The sequence below is a fragment of the Lampetra planeri genome, unplaced genomic scaffold (genome assembly GCF_965212315.1).
Source record: "Lampetra planeri unplaced genomic scaffold, kcLamPlan1.2.h2 scaffold_111, whole genome shotgun sequence".
In the NCBI taxonomy this organism is placed as follows: domain Eukaryota; kingdom Metazoa; phylum Chordata; class Hyperoartia; order Petromyzontiformes; family Petromyzontidae; genus Lampetra; species Lampetra planeri.
Window position 1 is genome coordinate 74,581 of NW_027613820.1, and position 17,558 is coordinate 92,138.

Genomic DNA, 17,558 nt, shown 5'->3' on the forward strand with positions numbered 1-17,558 from the left:
TTTCGGTATGGACGTAATCGATTCCCATCGACCTTATATAACGAACGCGATTCGATTACAATTGTGTTTTCAATGAGGCATACAAACATCGAATTATCTTCACGTTCTTTGAAGATAGGGTATGGTGCGCTACTCTAATTATTTAGCAAGTGAGGTTACGTTGGAATATTAACGATAACGATGTTATAGACAGTACTGTAGTTGTTTTACCAAAGGAATCGATCCAGTGAGTTGAACTGTAGTCGATTAAGCGGGGACGCGCGTGTCTTAGGTCGACATGGGCAAGGGGTGACATTCCAACACGTGCCTTATTTCAAATGCATTATTACACGTTTTAAACTCGAGTTTACAATTTAAACGTGTACTAGTAACGGCAATATTATGTATCTAAGTCTTAAGTAGCACTACATTTAACAAAATAAGTTAATTATATGATAACGTCGAAAAATTTATTAAATTATCCCCCTCATTGTGAATGGTGCAGTCCGGAGTGGACGTGACGACCTGGGGCAACGCGCTCCACGCGGGCTGTACCAAGTGCAACTTATTCATCGGGGTTATTGCTCAACAAACGTTTAAACGAATATTTCGCAATATTTTCTATCGAAATTACCGTAACAACGCGACAGATGAATGATTAATTCTCATCAACATTATCAACAGCTTCATATCCAACGCGTTAATTATATTTTTTGTAAACAAAAAGTACGATTGGTTAATTCATTATTATTGCCAACCCCTAAGAATCGTTAATGCGACCCCCACTAATAGTGAGCAGTTAGGCTCGTCCATGACGTTGCGCGCTCTGGACCAATCAGGACACCGCATTGACAACCCCCTCACGGCCTTCGTCCCTCACGAGTTTCACTCCCGCGTCTACGCCGCCTCAACAGTCACAGCCTGCCGCAGCTCCGCTCTCAGTGTCATCATCATCATCATTAACCATTATTATTCATCATCATCATCGTTAGCAGCCCCGTCCTATGATCATCCCCAAGGCCCGCCGCGTAAACTTTTCGAGTAGGCCAACTTCAGATCGCTCCCGCGCGCTGGTTCCGAGCCGAGTTTCAGACGAGGAGGCCGGGCGGCCCGGCTAGGCAAGCGGCAGGCTTCGAGCGAGAGGGTGAGAGACGCCAGGCCTCGGCTTTAAGTTAATTGCTCAATTAAGCCACAGATATATGTTGGCTTCGCGGCTCGCGTTAAATGATCTATAACTCGATCGTGTCGTCGTTAGCGGCGTTTGTGGGCGCCTTAGACGCGAGCCCCTTCGCGTGTTTCGGTGTTGCTGTGTGTGGCTCGTAGTGACGGCAGATCGTCTGTTGGCTGCCTTCTGTGTGGACACTCTTTGAGGAGAGTACCAACATCAACAATAACAACAATTTGTCGTCTTTGTAGGTGGATGTCTTCATGCACGAGGTGAACGCGTGAGCATCGTGTCGTGACCAGCATCGCAGTAAGTAAACCTGCGCTGAGCCTTAACGACGGTGTGAACGCTCAGACACATTCGCTACTTGTATATTTGTGTGCGTGTGTTGTTTTATATTCAACCCTCGTATATTTGTATCGTATTTACCGGGTTGTCACGTAAACAGAACGTGCCAATTCGTCACTAGTACAGCACTAGTGCATAGTGAAGTTTATAGTGTAGTGTATAGTGTAGTATACTAGTACAGCACTAGTGTATAGTGTAGTGTATAGTGTAGTGTATAGTGTAGTGTACTAGTACAGCACTAGTGTATAGTGTAGTGTAGTATACTAGTACAGCACTAGTGTATAGTGTAGTGTATAGTGTAGTGTATAGTGTAGTATACTAGTACAGCACTAGTGTGTAGTGTATAGTGTAGTAAACTAGTACAGCACTAGTGTGTAGGGTATAGTGTAGTATACTAGTACAGCACTAGTGTATAGTGTAGTGTATAGTATACTAGTACAGCACTAGTGTGTATTGTATAGTGTAGTATACTAGTACAGCACTAGTGTATAGTGTAGTGTATAGTGTAGTGTAATAGTACAGCAGTGTTGGAGAGCCAAGCCACAGCATTTACAATCGGAGTACGACGTTTTGCCAGTAATTACAACCAGCTTCATCAGGCGTTGCTCAGCTCAATACTGTTGTGGCTATAACACTTGGGTTACTTACGCTGCTGTTAACTTTGACGTTACTTGTATTGGCCGACTTACGTAAAGTGTTCTTTTTTAATTTCACGCTTAACAATGATAGTTGCCACGCGGAATGCAGAAGTGACAATAATGCCGCTGCTTCTGCCTCTTGAGGAGGCGTGGGTGTTGCTCATTCATAGTTTCGTTTATAGTGTGAGCCGCCTTGGGGGGGTTGTCACATCTCTAATTCAAACTTCCGTTTTCTTTCGTGTGCGGTGTTGGTTGTTAGGTTTCGGATCATCGAAACTTTTTGTGCGCGATGACATTCTTTTAGAGCCGACAAAACCCAAACAGGTTGAGTGCTCCGGCGATTGGTTCAATTACGGCTTTGAACAACAGCAAACCATCCTTAATGTATTTTCACTCTTCGCATCACAGCTGCGCCCACCATTACGCGTACTATCTCCTATATTTAACCCACATCGCCGCCCTGGCCTGCCTCGGGTCTTGCGACACAATTTGCCCAACTACCGACCCCTGCTGTTCTCTTCAAATCGAGCCCAAGCATCAGCATCAGCAACAGCAGCAGCAGCTTCCCCGTCTTGCGCTCCTCAAGCGGCCATGGCAAGTCCCGTCGTCGATCGCCGTCCAAATTCTCCCGAGCGAGGCTCCGTCGTGTTGCTCCGCCAGGAGGACCGCTCGCCCGCCCGCCCGCACTGACGCCAACGCCAAGATGCCGGCCGAGAGAGCGGCCGCAGCCTACGCCAGCGCCTACGAGCTTCCGACCGTCGCCGGCCTCTGCGGCAATCCGGCCTTCGCGAGCCAGTTAGATTCCGTGGCCGCCGCCACCGTCGTCGCTCTCCGTGGAATTGCCGCTCGGACGTGAGCGAGCGAGTTGGCGAGCGGTGGTGCGGTTGGGGCGGCTGGTGGGGTGGTGGGGGTGCGTTGCTGGTGTTTTGTCGGAGAGCGATCGGCAACATCCGGGCGACAGAGCCGAGTCCGGTGGCAACGGCGTTGCCCGAGCGTGCCGAGACGGAGGGAAGAAGAGGAGGAATGGCGGGCGCCGCCTCCTCGCTGGAGTGGACCGTGGCCACGTGGGGGATCGCCTCCCGCGTGGTGGGGCCGGCCGCCCGCGCCCTGCGCTGGCTCCTCTTTTGGGCCTACCTCTTGGCTCGCGGCTCTCGCGGTTCCGACGCCGCCACGGCCGCCGTGCCCACGGTGGACTCTGGAGGGCCGTCGACTAAGCCGCGCGACGAGTTTTGCCGCAAACGTCGAGAGGGCGATGACGGCGATAGTAGCGGCGGCGGAGGCGGTGTTTGGGGTGAATGGGGTGGGTGCCCGAGTGGTGGTGGAGATGGTGTTGGTGGTGGCGGTGTTTTTGACTGTGAAGCGACTGGAAGATGTTTGGTGAGGGTTGGCGGCGGTGGCGATGATGGAAATGTTCACCGCGATGGTGACGCCGAGGATGGTGAAGACGACGTCAGGACCAAGGGAGGAGATGATGACAGAGGCGGTGGCGATGCAGACGTTGTGACTCTGACTACAGGAGCGGACGTTGGTGGTGATGGTGGTGGTGGTGATAATGGCGGTGAAGTTATCATCGTGAACTTTAAACGTGGCGACGGTGGCGATGACGCCACCGTTGACTCTGAGAAAGACGATGACGACGATGCCGGCTTGGACTTCCTCGCGCCCTTCGTGGTCGTGGCCGGGCCCTGCACGTCGTCGCGGCCCGTCCACCTCGCCGTGGCGACGTTCTGCCAGGCGGCGGCGGCGGCGTCGTCGCCGCGCGGGGACTCGGCGTTCAACAGCCTCGAGTCGGAGGACTTCGCTTCCCCCCACGCCGCCACCGTAACCACCGTAACCACCGCCGCCGCCGGTGGCAACTTCGTCACCACGAAACCGGCGGAAGCGCCGTCGCCGCCGCATTGCCGCAACCGCAACATCGCCATCATCCTCGGCCTTCAGCGAGCCAGCGACGATTCCGACGACGATTCCGATGACGACGATTCCGACGACGTCGACGACGACGATGACGACGACGACGGTTTTGGCAGCGACGCCAGCTGGAGCTCGGAGGGCGACTGCGCTCAGCGGCGCCTGTGGGACGCCTTCCGTACCGCCGGCGATCCCTACGACCTGCTCAACTTCACCGCGTGCACCGGCGGCGCACGGCGAGGCGGCGGGGAGCCGGGCGGTGGCCGGGCGGTGGGCCAGGTCGCCCCGCGCGGTCCCGAGGCCCCGGAGAAGCCCTGCACCGCCCGGCACCCCGTGCCCGCCGCGGACCGGCGTTGTCCGCCGGTGCGGGAGAGCCTCCCCGGCGAGTCGCCCGCCGCCGCCGCCGGGAACCTCGGACGGGAGCGGCGGACGGGAGGGACGTGGACCGACGAGCCGGACGGCGCGTGGCCCAGGGCCTCCGCTTCCGAAGCGCCGACTCCTGGCGACGACGCTGGCGACGACGCTGGCGACGACGCTGGCGACGAGCCTGGCAGCGGCGCAGGAGGGGGGGACGTGAGGGGCGGCGAGCTGGGAGCCACGCCAGCTGCGACGACACGCACGCGGAAAACGGTGGGTGGTGGCGATGGGGTCGTGAGATTACAGCCGGGTTCTTGTTTGCGTGCGTCTCTCTGTTTCTCTCTGTCTCTCTCGCTGTCTTTTTCTGTCTCTCACTGTCTCTCTTTCGCTGTCTCTCACTCTTTCTCTCTGTCTCTCGCTCTTTCTCTCTGTCTCTCGCTCTTTCTCTGTCTCCCTTGCTCCGTCTCTTTATTTCGCTCTGTCTCTATCCAGTCTCTGTCTATTGTGCTGTCTCTCTCTCTCGCTGTTTCTCTGTTTCTCTCTCTGTCTCTCTCTCTCTGTCTCTCTCCTGTTTCTCTCTGTCTCGGTCTCTCTCTCGCTGTTTCTCTCTGTCTCGGTCTCTCTCTCGCTGTTTCTCTCTCACGCTCATTCTCTCTCACTGTTTGCGCACCGTTTTGGCGAGATGTCAACTACCTCGCGTGGTGTGCGAGAGGTCATGGGTTTGATCCCGATCCTGACGCCTGCTGTATATTTGTAGTTTGTGTGTCTCTGTCCCTCCACGTGGTCGTGTGGATTTTTCTCCGGGTCCTCCGGTTTTTTCCCCTCCACATTTAGAATCGACACCTCTGCACATCTCGAGTATTTGGCTGGCCACTATAAATGTCCACACGATGATGAGGAGCCACTTTGCCGAGCTGTCGTTTGTTGATGGCCACGTTGCTTCTGAAAGCAGCTCAGTGGTGGGGGCCGTACCAGGTAAATACAAAAATGGTATAAAAAAATAGATGAAAGAGAATCTGTCCCCCTATCTCTCTCTCTGTCTCGCTGTCTCTCTGGCAGGTGAGCTTCTCCCCGTGGGTCTTTTCTCCCCCTGAGCGAGACGTCCAGAATCGGGGCTTTTGTGCACCCAGGATCTCGGCAATTCTGGTTCCTTGCCCGCCGTGGCCATAATGACCCACCCCCCATCCCGGGACAGCCACCCAGACCCAGGGCTTGAACCCACGGCTTGAACCCACGGCTTGAACCCAGGGCTTGAACCTAGGGCTTGAACCCAGGGCTTGAACCCAGGGCTTGAACCCAGGGCTTGAACCCAGGGCTTGAACCCAGGGCTTGAACCCAGCGCTTGAACCCAGGGCTTGAACCCAGCGCTTGAACCCAGGGCTTGAACCCAGGGCTTGAACCCAGGGCTTGAACCCAGGGCTTGAACCCAGCGCTTGAACCCAGGGCTTGAACCCAGCGCTTGAACCCAGGGCTTGAACCCAGGGCTTGAACCCAGGGCTTGAACCCAGCGCTTGAACCCAGGGCTTGAACCCAGGGCTTGAACCCAGGGCTTGAACCCAGGGCTTGAACCCAGGGCTTGAACCCAGCGCTTGAACCCAGGGCTTGAACCCAGGGCTTGAACCCAGGGCTTGAACCCAGGGCTTGAACCCAGGGCTTGAACCCAGGGCTTGAACCCAGGGCTTGAACCCAGCGCTTGAACCCAGCGCTTGAACCCAGGGCTTGAACCCAGGGCTTGAACCCAGGGCTTGAACCCAGGGCTTGAACCCAGGGCTTGAACCCAGGGCTTGAACCCAGGGCTTGAACCCAGCGCTTGAACCCAGGGCTTGAACCCAGGGCTTGAACCCAAAGATTGAACCCATGGCTTGAACCCAGCGCTTGAACCCAGGGCTTGAACCCAGGGCTTGAACCCAGGGCTTGAACCCAGGGCTTGAACCCAGGGCTTGAACCCAGGGCTTGAACCCAGGGCTTGAACCCAGGGGCTTGGACCCAGGGGCTTGGACCCACTTGAAGCTTTCGTGATTGCAGCAATTCATTTTGTTTGTGTCTTTCGGTAAAGGCACGTAGATAGGTTCAAAGGAAATAAGAAAACACTGCGTTTCCCTGGGCTGTCATCATTGCTGTGTTACCAGTTAGTCGGGGGGGGGGGGGGGGTAGCCTGCGTGTAGATCAGCACAGAGCTGAGTCACTGTTACATTCCTAACGCTTGACACCCGGCCTCCTGCTGCTGCTGCTGTGTTGACTCAATTACAGCATCATCATCATCATCATCACGGTCATCACCCGGCGATGCTTACACGCAGTTACAACATCGTCGTCATCATCTATCTATACCACCATCGTGATGGTTACACATTCACACATCATCATCTAAACCACCACCATCGTGATGGTTACACATTCACACATCATCATCTAAACCACCACCATCGTGATGGTTACACATTCACACATCATCATCTAAACCACCACCATCGTGATGGTTACACATTCACACATCATCATCTAAACCACCACCATCGTGATGGTTACACATTCACACATCATCATCTAAACCACCACCGTCGTGATGCTTACACATTCACACATCATCATCTAAACCACCACCATCGTGATGGTTACACATTCACACATCATCATCTAAACCACCACCATCGTGATGGTTACACATTCACACATCATCATCTAAACCACCACCATCGTGATGGTTACACATTCACACATCATCATCTATCTACACCACCATCGTGATGGTTACACATTCACACATCATCATCTAAACCACCACCATCGTGATGCTTACACATTCACACATCATCATCTAAACCACCACCATCGTGATGGTTACACATTCACACATCATCATCTAAACCACCACCATCGTGATGGTTACACATTCACACATCATCATCTAAACCACCACCATCGTGATGGTTACACATTCACACATCATCATCTAAACCACCACCATCGTGATGCTTACACATTAACACATCATCATCTAAACCACCACCACCACCATCATCGTGATGCTTACATAGTCATATAATCTAAACCATCATCAACTCTCGTGATTTCGATTTAAAGCTTTCGTGACTGCAGGGATTCATCTTCTTGGTTCTTTCGGTAAAGTCACGTAGAAGGGAAGTAATAAAATAGACGCTGTCTCCCCGACAGACCTGGTCTTCACCTGAGGACGGCTGCTTGCGTTGTGGCCGAAACGTCGTGAGAATTATTTTATTATGTTTTATTTTTATTATTTTATTACTTCCCTTCTACGTGATGACTAACAGAGGTGGGACAAAGTCATTGTTATGCAAGTCCAAGTCGAGTCGCAAGTCATCAATTTCATGACTCGAGTCTGACTCGAGTCCAAGTCACATGACTCGAGTCCACATCTCATAGGTGGGACAAAGTCATTGTTATGCAAGTCCAAGTCGAGTCGCAAGTCATCAAATTCATGACTCGAGTCTGACTCGAGTCCAAGTCACATGACTCGAGTCCACATCTCAGAGGTGGGACAAAGTCATTGTTATGCAAGTCCAAGTCGAGTCGCAAGTCATCAAATTCATGACTCGAGTCTGACTCGAGTCCAAGTCACATGACTCGAGTCCACATCTCATAGGTGGGACAAAGTCATTGTTATGCAAGTCCAAGTCGAGTCGCAAGTCATCAAATTCATGACTCGAGTCTGACTCGAGTCCAAGTCACATGACTCGAGTCCACACCTCTGGTGCATAATGTCGTCGTCGTCGTTTTTAATATTTAACACCGAAATCACAGCGGGCTTTACGTTCACGTGCACGCAGTGCTGCCGCTCCCCCTACCGGGGTTACAGCGTTTGGTGAGATTTTTGCCGGTTGTTTGCCGGATCGGCCTTTGACAGCCGAATAATCGATGGTCGACTGAGTTATGGCGGCACCGTCTGTCCGTGCGAGGAGTTTATTTGAATGGAGTTGCACAGAAGACCCGCGGTTAGAATTGGCACGTCGCTGCGAAGGTAATTGGGGAGATTCTGGAAAAGTCGCTTGACTCAGCTGCTGGTTGTGGTCGTTGTTATCACCGGCGTCACGCCACCACGTGATTGAATTGTAAATGTTGCTGTGGGTTTACACTATACACTACACTATACACTACTAAGCACTACACTATACACTACACTATACACTACTAAGCACTGCACTATACACTACACTATACACTACACACTACACTATACACTACTAAACACTACACTATACACTATACACTACTAAGCACTGCACTATACACTACACTAGACACTACACACTACACTATACACTACTAAACACTACACTACACACTACACTATACACTACTAAGCACTGCACTATACACTACACTAGACACTACACTATACACTACACTATACACTACTAAGCACTACACTATACACTATACATTACACACTACACTATACACTACACTATACACTACTAAGCACTACACTATACACTACACTATACACTACACACTACACTATACACTACACTATACACTACACACTACACTATACACTACTAAACACTACACTATACACTATACACTACTAAGCACTGCACTATACACTACACTAGACACTACACTATACACTACACTATACACTACTAAGCACTACACTATACACTATACATTACACACTACACTATACACTACACTATACACTACTAAGCACTACACTATACACTACACTATACACTACACACTACACTATACACTACACTATACATTACACACTACACTATACACTACACTATACACTACTAAGCACTACACTATACACTACACTATACACTACACTATACACTACTAAGCACTACACTATACACTACACTATACACTACACTATACACTACACACTACACTATACACTACACTATACACTACTAAGCACTACACTATACACTACACACTACACTACACACTACACTATACACTACACTATACACTACTAAGCACTACACTACACACTACACTACACACTACACTATACACTACTAAGCACTACACTATACACTACACTATACACTACATACTACACTATACACTACTAAGCACTACACTATACACTACACTAGACACTACACTATACACTACACTATACACTACTAAGCACTACACTATACACTACACTATACACTACACTATACACTACACTATACACTACTAAGCACTACACTATACACTACACACTACACTATACACTACTAAGCACTACACTATACACTACACTATACACTACACTATACACTACACTAAACTACTAAACACCACTATACACTACACTACTAAACATTACACTATACACTACACTATACACTACACTACTAAACACCACTATACACTACACTACTAAACATTACACTATACACTACACTATACACTACACTACTAAACATTACACTATACACTACACTACTAAACATTACACTATACACTACTATACACCACTATACACTACACACTACACTACTATACACTATACACTACACTATACACCACACTACTATACACTACACTATTATACACTACACTACTATACACTATACACTACACTACTATACACTACACTATACACCACACTATTATACACTACACTATACACTACACTATACTTGTAAACGTTGCTGTGGGTTTACTTTCTGACACACAACGAGCGGTGAGTGCTGAATCGGTCACTAAGTTGTGCACCTTGTGTTCACGTGACGCAAGCCTCGCTACTGATTAGCTGTCGGGTGGTGATGGTGATGGTGGCGGCGGCGGCGGGTTTAACGACACCGCATTTATATTTACGCAATCTCACCCAAACAAAAACACTTTCAATGCATTGGAATCGAGTTGCATAGAGATCCGTAGGGCACCGTCCAAGTCGCGTTGGCAGTGGTGGCGGTCACAGGACCAACGCAGGGTGGGAACATGCAAACTCACCAGAGCAGCAGCAGCAACAACAACAACAACAGATGATTCACGTGAGAGGCAGCCCAGAGCCCACTTCACACGGGATCAACAATGAACAGGCCTTGCACGCGTGTAAGTAGTGCTTCATTACACGGTCACAACAATAACAACAACAACCACCGTTCACTGCAAAGTGGCGGTGACATCGCCACTGCGCCCGTGCCAGGCTGACTGCTGGCAGGAGGTCACGGGGACAGACCCGGCAGGTGCCATGGGTCGACTGACTGAGATGAGTGGCTGATGCACCACCTGTGCCCCCTACTGTGCCAACTCTCTGCGTTTTATCCACCCGGCGCTCCGCTCGTTGTTGTGAGCGTCGCTCCTCCGCCCTACGCTGTTGCTGGAGGGCGACTGCCTCCAACTGCCCGGTAGCCTCACAGTGCACCTAGCCTGGCACTCGCCCGGTAGCGTTCTTCACGAGCCTCTTCCTCCACAGAGGCCAATCTTGACACGACTGTTACTGGTTTTCATACATAAACAAACATCTCCCATGTCGCCTTAGCAAATGCTGTGAGCGGGTGGCCGTACCTATGAACGTCGGCACAGCACACGAGCGGGTGGGTGGCTAGCACCATGCGCGGCCGCCTTTGTCTCCCCAGTAGCGATGTTTACACACCACACCAGGTACTCATTTGAGACTGAGTCGATAATCGTGACTGGTGTTGGCCGTGAGCGGGAATCGAACTCGGGTCGCCAGGTTCATAGCGCAGCGCGGGAACCACTACACTACCACGCCCAGACAGTGGCACACACAGTGACACACACAGTGACACACACACAGTGACACACACAGTGACACACACAGTGACACACACAGTGACACACACAGTGACACACACAGTGACACACACACAGTGACACACATAGTCATCAGGGTCAACGGATTACAACAATGGGATCTCTGGCCGTTCCATTCTAGTGCTTGTATGTGTGCGTGTGTGTGTGTGTCTGTGTGTGTGTGTGTCTGTGTGTGTGTCTGTGTGTATGTGTGCGTGTCTGTGTGTGTGTCTGTGTGTGTGTGTGTCTGTGTGTGCGTGCTTTCTCATTGTTACATTGCGCCGCCACCGCCGCTTTAAAAAACAACAACATCAACATCCACGCATTGTGCGACTTCCTGCTCCCGCTCGTGGTTGCTCTCTGTGACCCCCCCCCCCAGCACGTTCGTGTGCTTGTGCACGTTTGCGTGCGTGCGTGCGTGTACGTGTGTACGTGCTCGCGCGTGCGAGTTGTTTGGCACTCTCGGAGAGAGAGGCGATGGATTCGGATGTGCAGGGAAGTCACAGCCAACGGTTGCCCCGAGCTCTGGCGTCCTACAGTGGGCTGTGTGGCCTGCTCCGTTCACGAGTGCCGTGCCGTGTAATTCGCGTCTCTCTAACGCGGGGGCGAGGAGTGGGGAGTGCTTAGCGCTACGCCGCGCTGCGAATCCGGCAGTGGCTCACGGCCACCGACACCGCCAGTGACGATTATCTGAACCGGTCCTGGGTCTCCGTTAGGTCGACTCGGCCTCAAAATCGGTACCTGGCGCGGGGGCCTCGTGAACGTCGCCGCTAGGGAGACAGGCGGCCGGGCATGGCGCTGGCCACCCGCCCGCTCGTGCACCGTGCCGGCCTCCATCGGCGCTGCTCCGTGTCTGTGCTCATGTCTCTCTGTGTCTCTGTGTCTCTGTGTCTCTCTGTGTCTCTGTGTCTGTGCTCATGTCTCTCTGTGTCTCTGTGTCTCTGTGTGTCTGTGTGTCTGTGCTCATGTCTCTCTGTGTCTCTGTGTCTCTCTGTGTCTCTGTGTCTGTGCTCATGTCTCTCTGTGTCTCTGTGTCTGTGCTCATGTCTCTCTGTGTCTCTGTGTCTCTCTGTGTCTCTGTGTCTGTGCTCATGTCTCTCTGTGTCTCTGTCTCTCTGTGTCTCTCTGTGTCTCTCTGTGTCTCTGTGTCTCTCTGTGTCTCTGTGTCTGTGCTCATGTCTCTCTGTGTCTCTGTCTCTCTGTGTCTCTCTGTGTCTCTGTGTCTTTGTGTCTCTCTGTGTCTCTGTGTCTGTGCTCATGTCTCTCTGTGTCTCCGACAGGTGCGGTTCTCCCCGTGCGTGCGCGTGCGTCCGCTCTTTGCGTGGGACTTTGCGCTGCGCGCCGCCCGCCCGGGCCCCTGGGAGGCGATGGCTCGCGACCGCCAGCGCTTCCAGCGGCGAGTCCACGACGCCGCCGCCACCCTGGAGCCCTGCCTCCTGCCGGCACGCCGACTCGCAGCCTGGGAGCGCTTGCAGCGGCAGCAGGAGCAGCAGGAGGAGCAGCAGGGACAGCAGCAGGAGGAGCAGCAGCAGGAGCAGCAGCAGGAGCAGCAGCAACAAGAACAGGGACAGCAGCAGGAGGAACAGCAGCAGATGGAACAGCAACAAGAACAGAAGTATAAGGAACAGCAGCAGTAGGAGCAGCAGGAACAGCAGCAGTAGGAACAGCAACAGTAGAAGGAACAGCAGCAGCAGGAGCAGCAGCAGGACGAGCAGCAGCAGGAGCAATGACAGCAGCAAGAACAGAAGTAGGAATAGCAGCAGCAGTAGCAGCAGCAGGAGCAAAAGCAGGACAAGCAGCAGCAGGACGAGCAGCAGCAGGAGCAGCAGGAGCAGCAGCAGCAGGACGAGCAGCTGCAGGAGCAGCAGCAGCAGCAGCAGCAGCAGGAGCAGCAGCAGCAGGACGAGCAGCTGCAGGAGCAGCAGCAGCAGCAGCAGCAGCAGGAGCAGCAGCAGCAGGACGAGCAGCTGCAGGAGCAGCAGCAGGAGCAGCAGCAGGAGCAGCAGCAGCAGGACGAGCAGCTGCAGGAGCAGCAGCAGGAATAGCAGCAGCAGGAGCAGCAGCAGGAATAGCAGCAGGACAAGCAGCAGCAGCAGGACGAGCAGCTGCAGGAGCAGCAGCAGGAGGAGCAGCAGCAGGAATAGCAGCAGTAGGAACAGCAGCATCAGGAGCAACGACAGCAGCAGCAACAGCATCAGAAACAGCAGCAGCAGCAGCTATTGTACAAGAAACAACATCACAGCAGCAGAGGGGGAGGAGTGAACGTGTGCGAGAGAGACGGAGACTCTCTGACAATCAGGTGGTTGCTAGCACCCCTCCCCCCCCCGGTGCGACGGGGCCGCGGGCACCATCGACGCCACCCCCCCCCCCCTCCACGGAGAACGTTTGCCGGACGTCGCGGGAGAGCCCGTTTTGTGGGGGGTGGGTGGGTGGGTGGGGGTGGAACTGGACGGGATAATTCAGTTCCCGAGGGAGCTCCCAAATCGACGTCGAGCTAATTCTGTGACCCGCTGCTGGCAAATGCAGCGTGGGACACAATGGCAAGTGGTGGCGGCGGTGGCGGCGACAAGTTGTTGTCTCCCTCGCCGGGTGTGCAGGAGGTCGTGGGTTCGATGTGCGACCCTGAGGGCGACGCCCGCTGCTCTGACGTTTGGAGTTTGTGTTTCGCGTTCTCCCCCGTGGTGGATTTTCCCTCCGGGTCTCTCCGGGTTTTTTCCCCACCACATTTTTTCGTCGTTTTCAGTTTGTTCTTCCCGCCCCACCCCACACACCCTCGGACTTAGCACGGCTGGCTGCATAAGTACGGCGAGAAATGAGTTCAACAAACGTGCACGCGCGCATTTAGAAGCAACGTCGCGCGTTTAGATGATTTGCCCGCTAGCTACAATTTTCCACACGACGACGACGATGATGACGATGATGACGATGATGATGAGCCACTTCATTGGGCGATCATTTGCGTTGGCCAGGTCGCTTCTGAACAAGGGCTAAGTGGGCCTTACCTGGTGAAGTAAAATTTCATTCAGCGGTAAGAGCTCAATTCCTACGCGGGGGGCCACCTCCGTAAAAAATCTGTTTCTGTTTCAGAATCCGAATCGGGATGTTTACTTTTGTAGTGTCTTTGAAAATCAAGTCACCTTCTTACACTTTATTAACCTGCGTTTGCACCACTTGTAGGCACGCCTATCGCTATCTATACGGCCACTTCTTGTTCACCTGTTCCCCACGCTTATCTACGTTACACCTCAACATGCACACAGCAGCTCCTCAGCACCCAGCAGCTTCTCACACTCTGCCCTCGCCTCCGCTCTCTCAGAGCCGCTCACTCGTCTGTCCCGGGCGGGGGGATCGACCTTCGCCCGCCCGGCGACGCGTCAGGGTCGAGGTCCGTGAAAAGCTTGAGCGGCAGCGGCGAGATGTCTTCACTCTTGTCCCCAGCAACAACCAACCCCGCTCCGCTCACCTCCTGAAATCCTCCTGCCAATGATCCGAGACCTCCCCCGTGTCTCTACTAGCCCCGCCTGGCCGGCGCCTGGATGCCCATTCATCAACCCTCGTCACTCCGGCAACACCTCTGGTGTCAGCGGTCGACCCCGTTTGGACCCGCTTAGCCCCTGAATTAGGTGGCGCTTTGTTCGCGCAACCGCGTGGTGCACACGCGCAACCGCGTGGTGCACACGCGCAACCGCGTGGTGCACACGCGCGCAATCACGTGGTGCACACGCGCGCTGCGTGTTTTACTCCACACTTTTACCGGTGGAATCCGATGAGCTATAAAGCTCTTTATTAACGGATGCCTCCACACAGACGCTCCCCCCGCCCGCACTCTCCTTCAGCAAACGAAAACCCACATTCATCATCATCGTCGTCGTCGTCGTCATTATTATCAACAAATGCATATACATCAGTTATAATAATCATGGCTAACACGTTCTCTGGGGCGCCGTCTGACCGGAGTGGACCGCCCCCAACACTGCGGCCACCACCGCCCCTGCCTGGGCCCGGGGCTACTTCAGCGGTAGTTCTCTTTTCCCCGCGTGATTTCGACCGCGCCAGTCGCCCCCCCGTGCACTTTACCGACAATAAAAAAAGAGCGGAGCGGGGGGGCCGGTGGGGGATGTTTGTCACCGCGTTTATTGACACTCCCCCCCCCCTCCCGTTTAAAACGTGTTTGGGTTGGGCTCGTGATTGTTTAAACAATTATATTTATACTTTCCTTCCAGTTCCTCACGAATCTAGAGGGGGGCAACGCGTAGACCGTGGACTCGTTGGGTCGGAGGCGGCAAATGTCGTGCCCCACCTCCACCACCCGACACGGCCAGCTGATAAAGTTGTCACCTGATTGACGGACGTGCCCCCGATATGTCCATCAGCAGCACTCCGCCAGAAACTATTCTGGGGGAGAGAGCGATCCCCACGCCACCTCGTCACTTTACGATCGCCGCCCATGTCGGCGCCCGGCCGCTTCACGGTGTCAGACCGTGAAGTCGAAGAGCCCCGGGGTGGAGGAGGGGGCGGCCCCCCAAAGCGAGGGGCCCGTGGCCGTCGCCCCCGATTGTCCTTTACCCCCTAGGGATGGCGGCTTCTGTCGGCCGTAGCGTCGCGCCCTCCGGCGTTACCGTGGGAATTGGACACGCGATGCACACGCGATGGCGACGCGCACGCGACGCGCACGCGACGCGCACGCGATGCACACGCGACGGACACGCGACGGACACGCGATGCTCGAAGTTCCGAGCGCTTCAGCAGTGTCCCTCCACACTTCGTAATCGTCGTTCCGAGCTGTTTGGCTACTGCTGTAAATGTCCACGATGATGATGAAGCCACTCTGTTGAGCCGTCATCGTCGTCGTCATTTGTCGTCATCATTTGTGATGGGCAGGGGGGTGGCTTCTGGAAAAGGGCCCCCTAGCATCCTAGTAGTGGTGGGGCCTTCCCTGGTGAAGTGTAAATTCGCTCGCCCTGTCGGGTGCCAGGAGCGTGCACAACACGGGCCATCGTGGCGCGGTGATCCCCCCGGAAATCCGTTGCGTGATCTGGAAATGTTTGTTCTCTTAATCGGCGTGGGGGGGGGGGGAGTTTTAAAGACGGTCGCATGATGTAAGTTATTATTATAAGTGTTGTATTGAGTTCGTGGCATCAACAACAACAACAACGTCTTTCTCAATCCTGGATCTCATCGTCATCAAGCATCGTCACGACTGGAATTTCAATGGACAAGAACCGTTATAAGCATCATCATCATCATCAGCATCCATCGAGATCATCCTCCATCATAATCACCTTCACTGTCATCATCATCCATCAATCATCACCATCATCGTGATCATCATCATCATCATCCTCCATCATAATCACCTTCACTGTCATCATCCATCAATCATCATCCATCAATCATCATCCTCATCGTGATCATCATCAGCCTCTATCATCGCCATCACCTGTAGAAGTGGACAAGCTTTTTGGTGACGACGCTGCTGCTGCTGTTGGCGGCGGTGGCTGTGCTCCAGCACAACAACAACAACAGCACGTGGTTCCCCCATCAACAACAAACACTGTGTGCCCGACGTTTCGGGCAGCTACCCTTGCTCACTTGCATATGGGTCCGTGCTCCGAGGGGAAGGGCCGTTGCCCCGAAAACGTCGCCCATGGGTTTGTTTTGTTTCCCCAGTTCGTTTTCTCTGCGTCTCGAGCCCCCCCCCCCCCCATGTGCGTTGGCGACCGGGAGTTGCCAAGCCACAGGGAGAGCAAGACGGAGAGAGAGAGAGAGGGGCGAGGGACGTGTCGGGGAAGGACGTCGATTTTTAAATATTTTTTAATTTTTAATCCGAGACAAATTAAGCGCTGAATCTGATTCGGCGCTGGGGACTGGAACCCAGGATCTCATGGGCTGCCGGCCTCGGAGCCTCTGACCTCCGAGCCCACCCCCTGCCTCCCCGGCCACGTCTCGAGCGGGGGGGGGGGGGACGTGGGTCGCTCTCCGTCACGACACCCCGTGCCGTATCGTGGCCGGGTGTGTGGGGGCGCCTGTGGTGGCGCTGAAATGTTGACTACCTCGCCTCGTTCGCAGGAGGTCGCGGGCTCGATCCCCGGCCCCCACCGACGCCTTGTTGCACATTTGGAATCTGCGTGTCTCATCATCATCACAGTGGCGAGATGTTAACTTCCTCGCCTGGTGTACAGGAGGTCGCGGGCTCGATCCCCGGCCCCCACCGACGCCTTGTTGCACATTTGGAATCTGCGTGTCTCATCATCATCACAGTGGCGAGATGTTAACGATCTCGCCTGGCACACAGGACGTCGTGGGTTTGATTCCGACGACACCGGTTTGTTATTTGGAATCTGCGTGTCTCATCATCATCATCACAATGGTCGAGATGTTAACGACCTCGCCTGGTCGTGGGTTCGATC

At 53.5% G+C, this 17,558-nt stretch overlaps 1 protein-coding gene across 1 annotated transcript; it reads left to right on the forward strand.

Annotated features, from left to right (window-relative positions):
• The first annotated feature begins 818 nt into the window (after positions 1–818).
• On the forward strand, positions 819–12,934 carry LOC144738652 (uncharacterized). The gene is made up of 4 exons (XM_078621649.1): positions 819–1,123; positions 1,396–1,453; positions 2,390–4,668; positions 12,429–12,934. The coding sequence occupies exons 3-4, from the start codon at positions 3,154–3,156 to the stop codon at positions 12,783–12,785; spliced, it is 1,872 nt and encodes a 623-aa protein (XP_078477775.1). The 5' UTR covers positions 819–1,123; positions 1,396–1,453; positions 2,390–3,153; the 3' UTR covers positions 12,786–12,934.
• The last annotated feature ends 4,624 nt before the right edge of the window (positions 12,935–17,558 follow it).

What these genes read in the sequence shown, in the direction of transcription:
- LOC144738652 (XM_078621649.1), top strand. Translation starts at nt 3,154, where the DNA reads ATGGCGGGCGCCGCCTCCTCGCTGGAGTGGACCGTGGCCACGTGGGGG. An exon ending in CGACACGCACGCGGAAAACG is followed by an intron (nt 4,669 to 12,428) that starts GTGGGTGGTGGC and finishes TGTCTCCGACAG; the next exon opens with GTGCGGTTCTCCCCGTGCGT.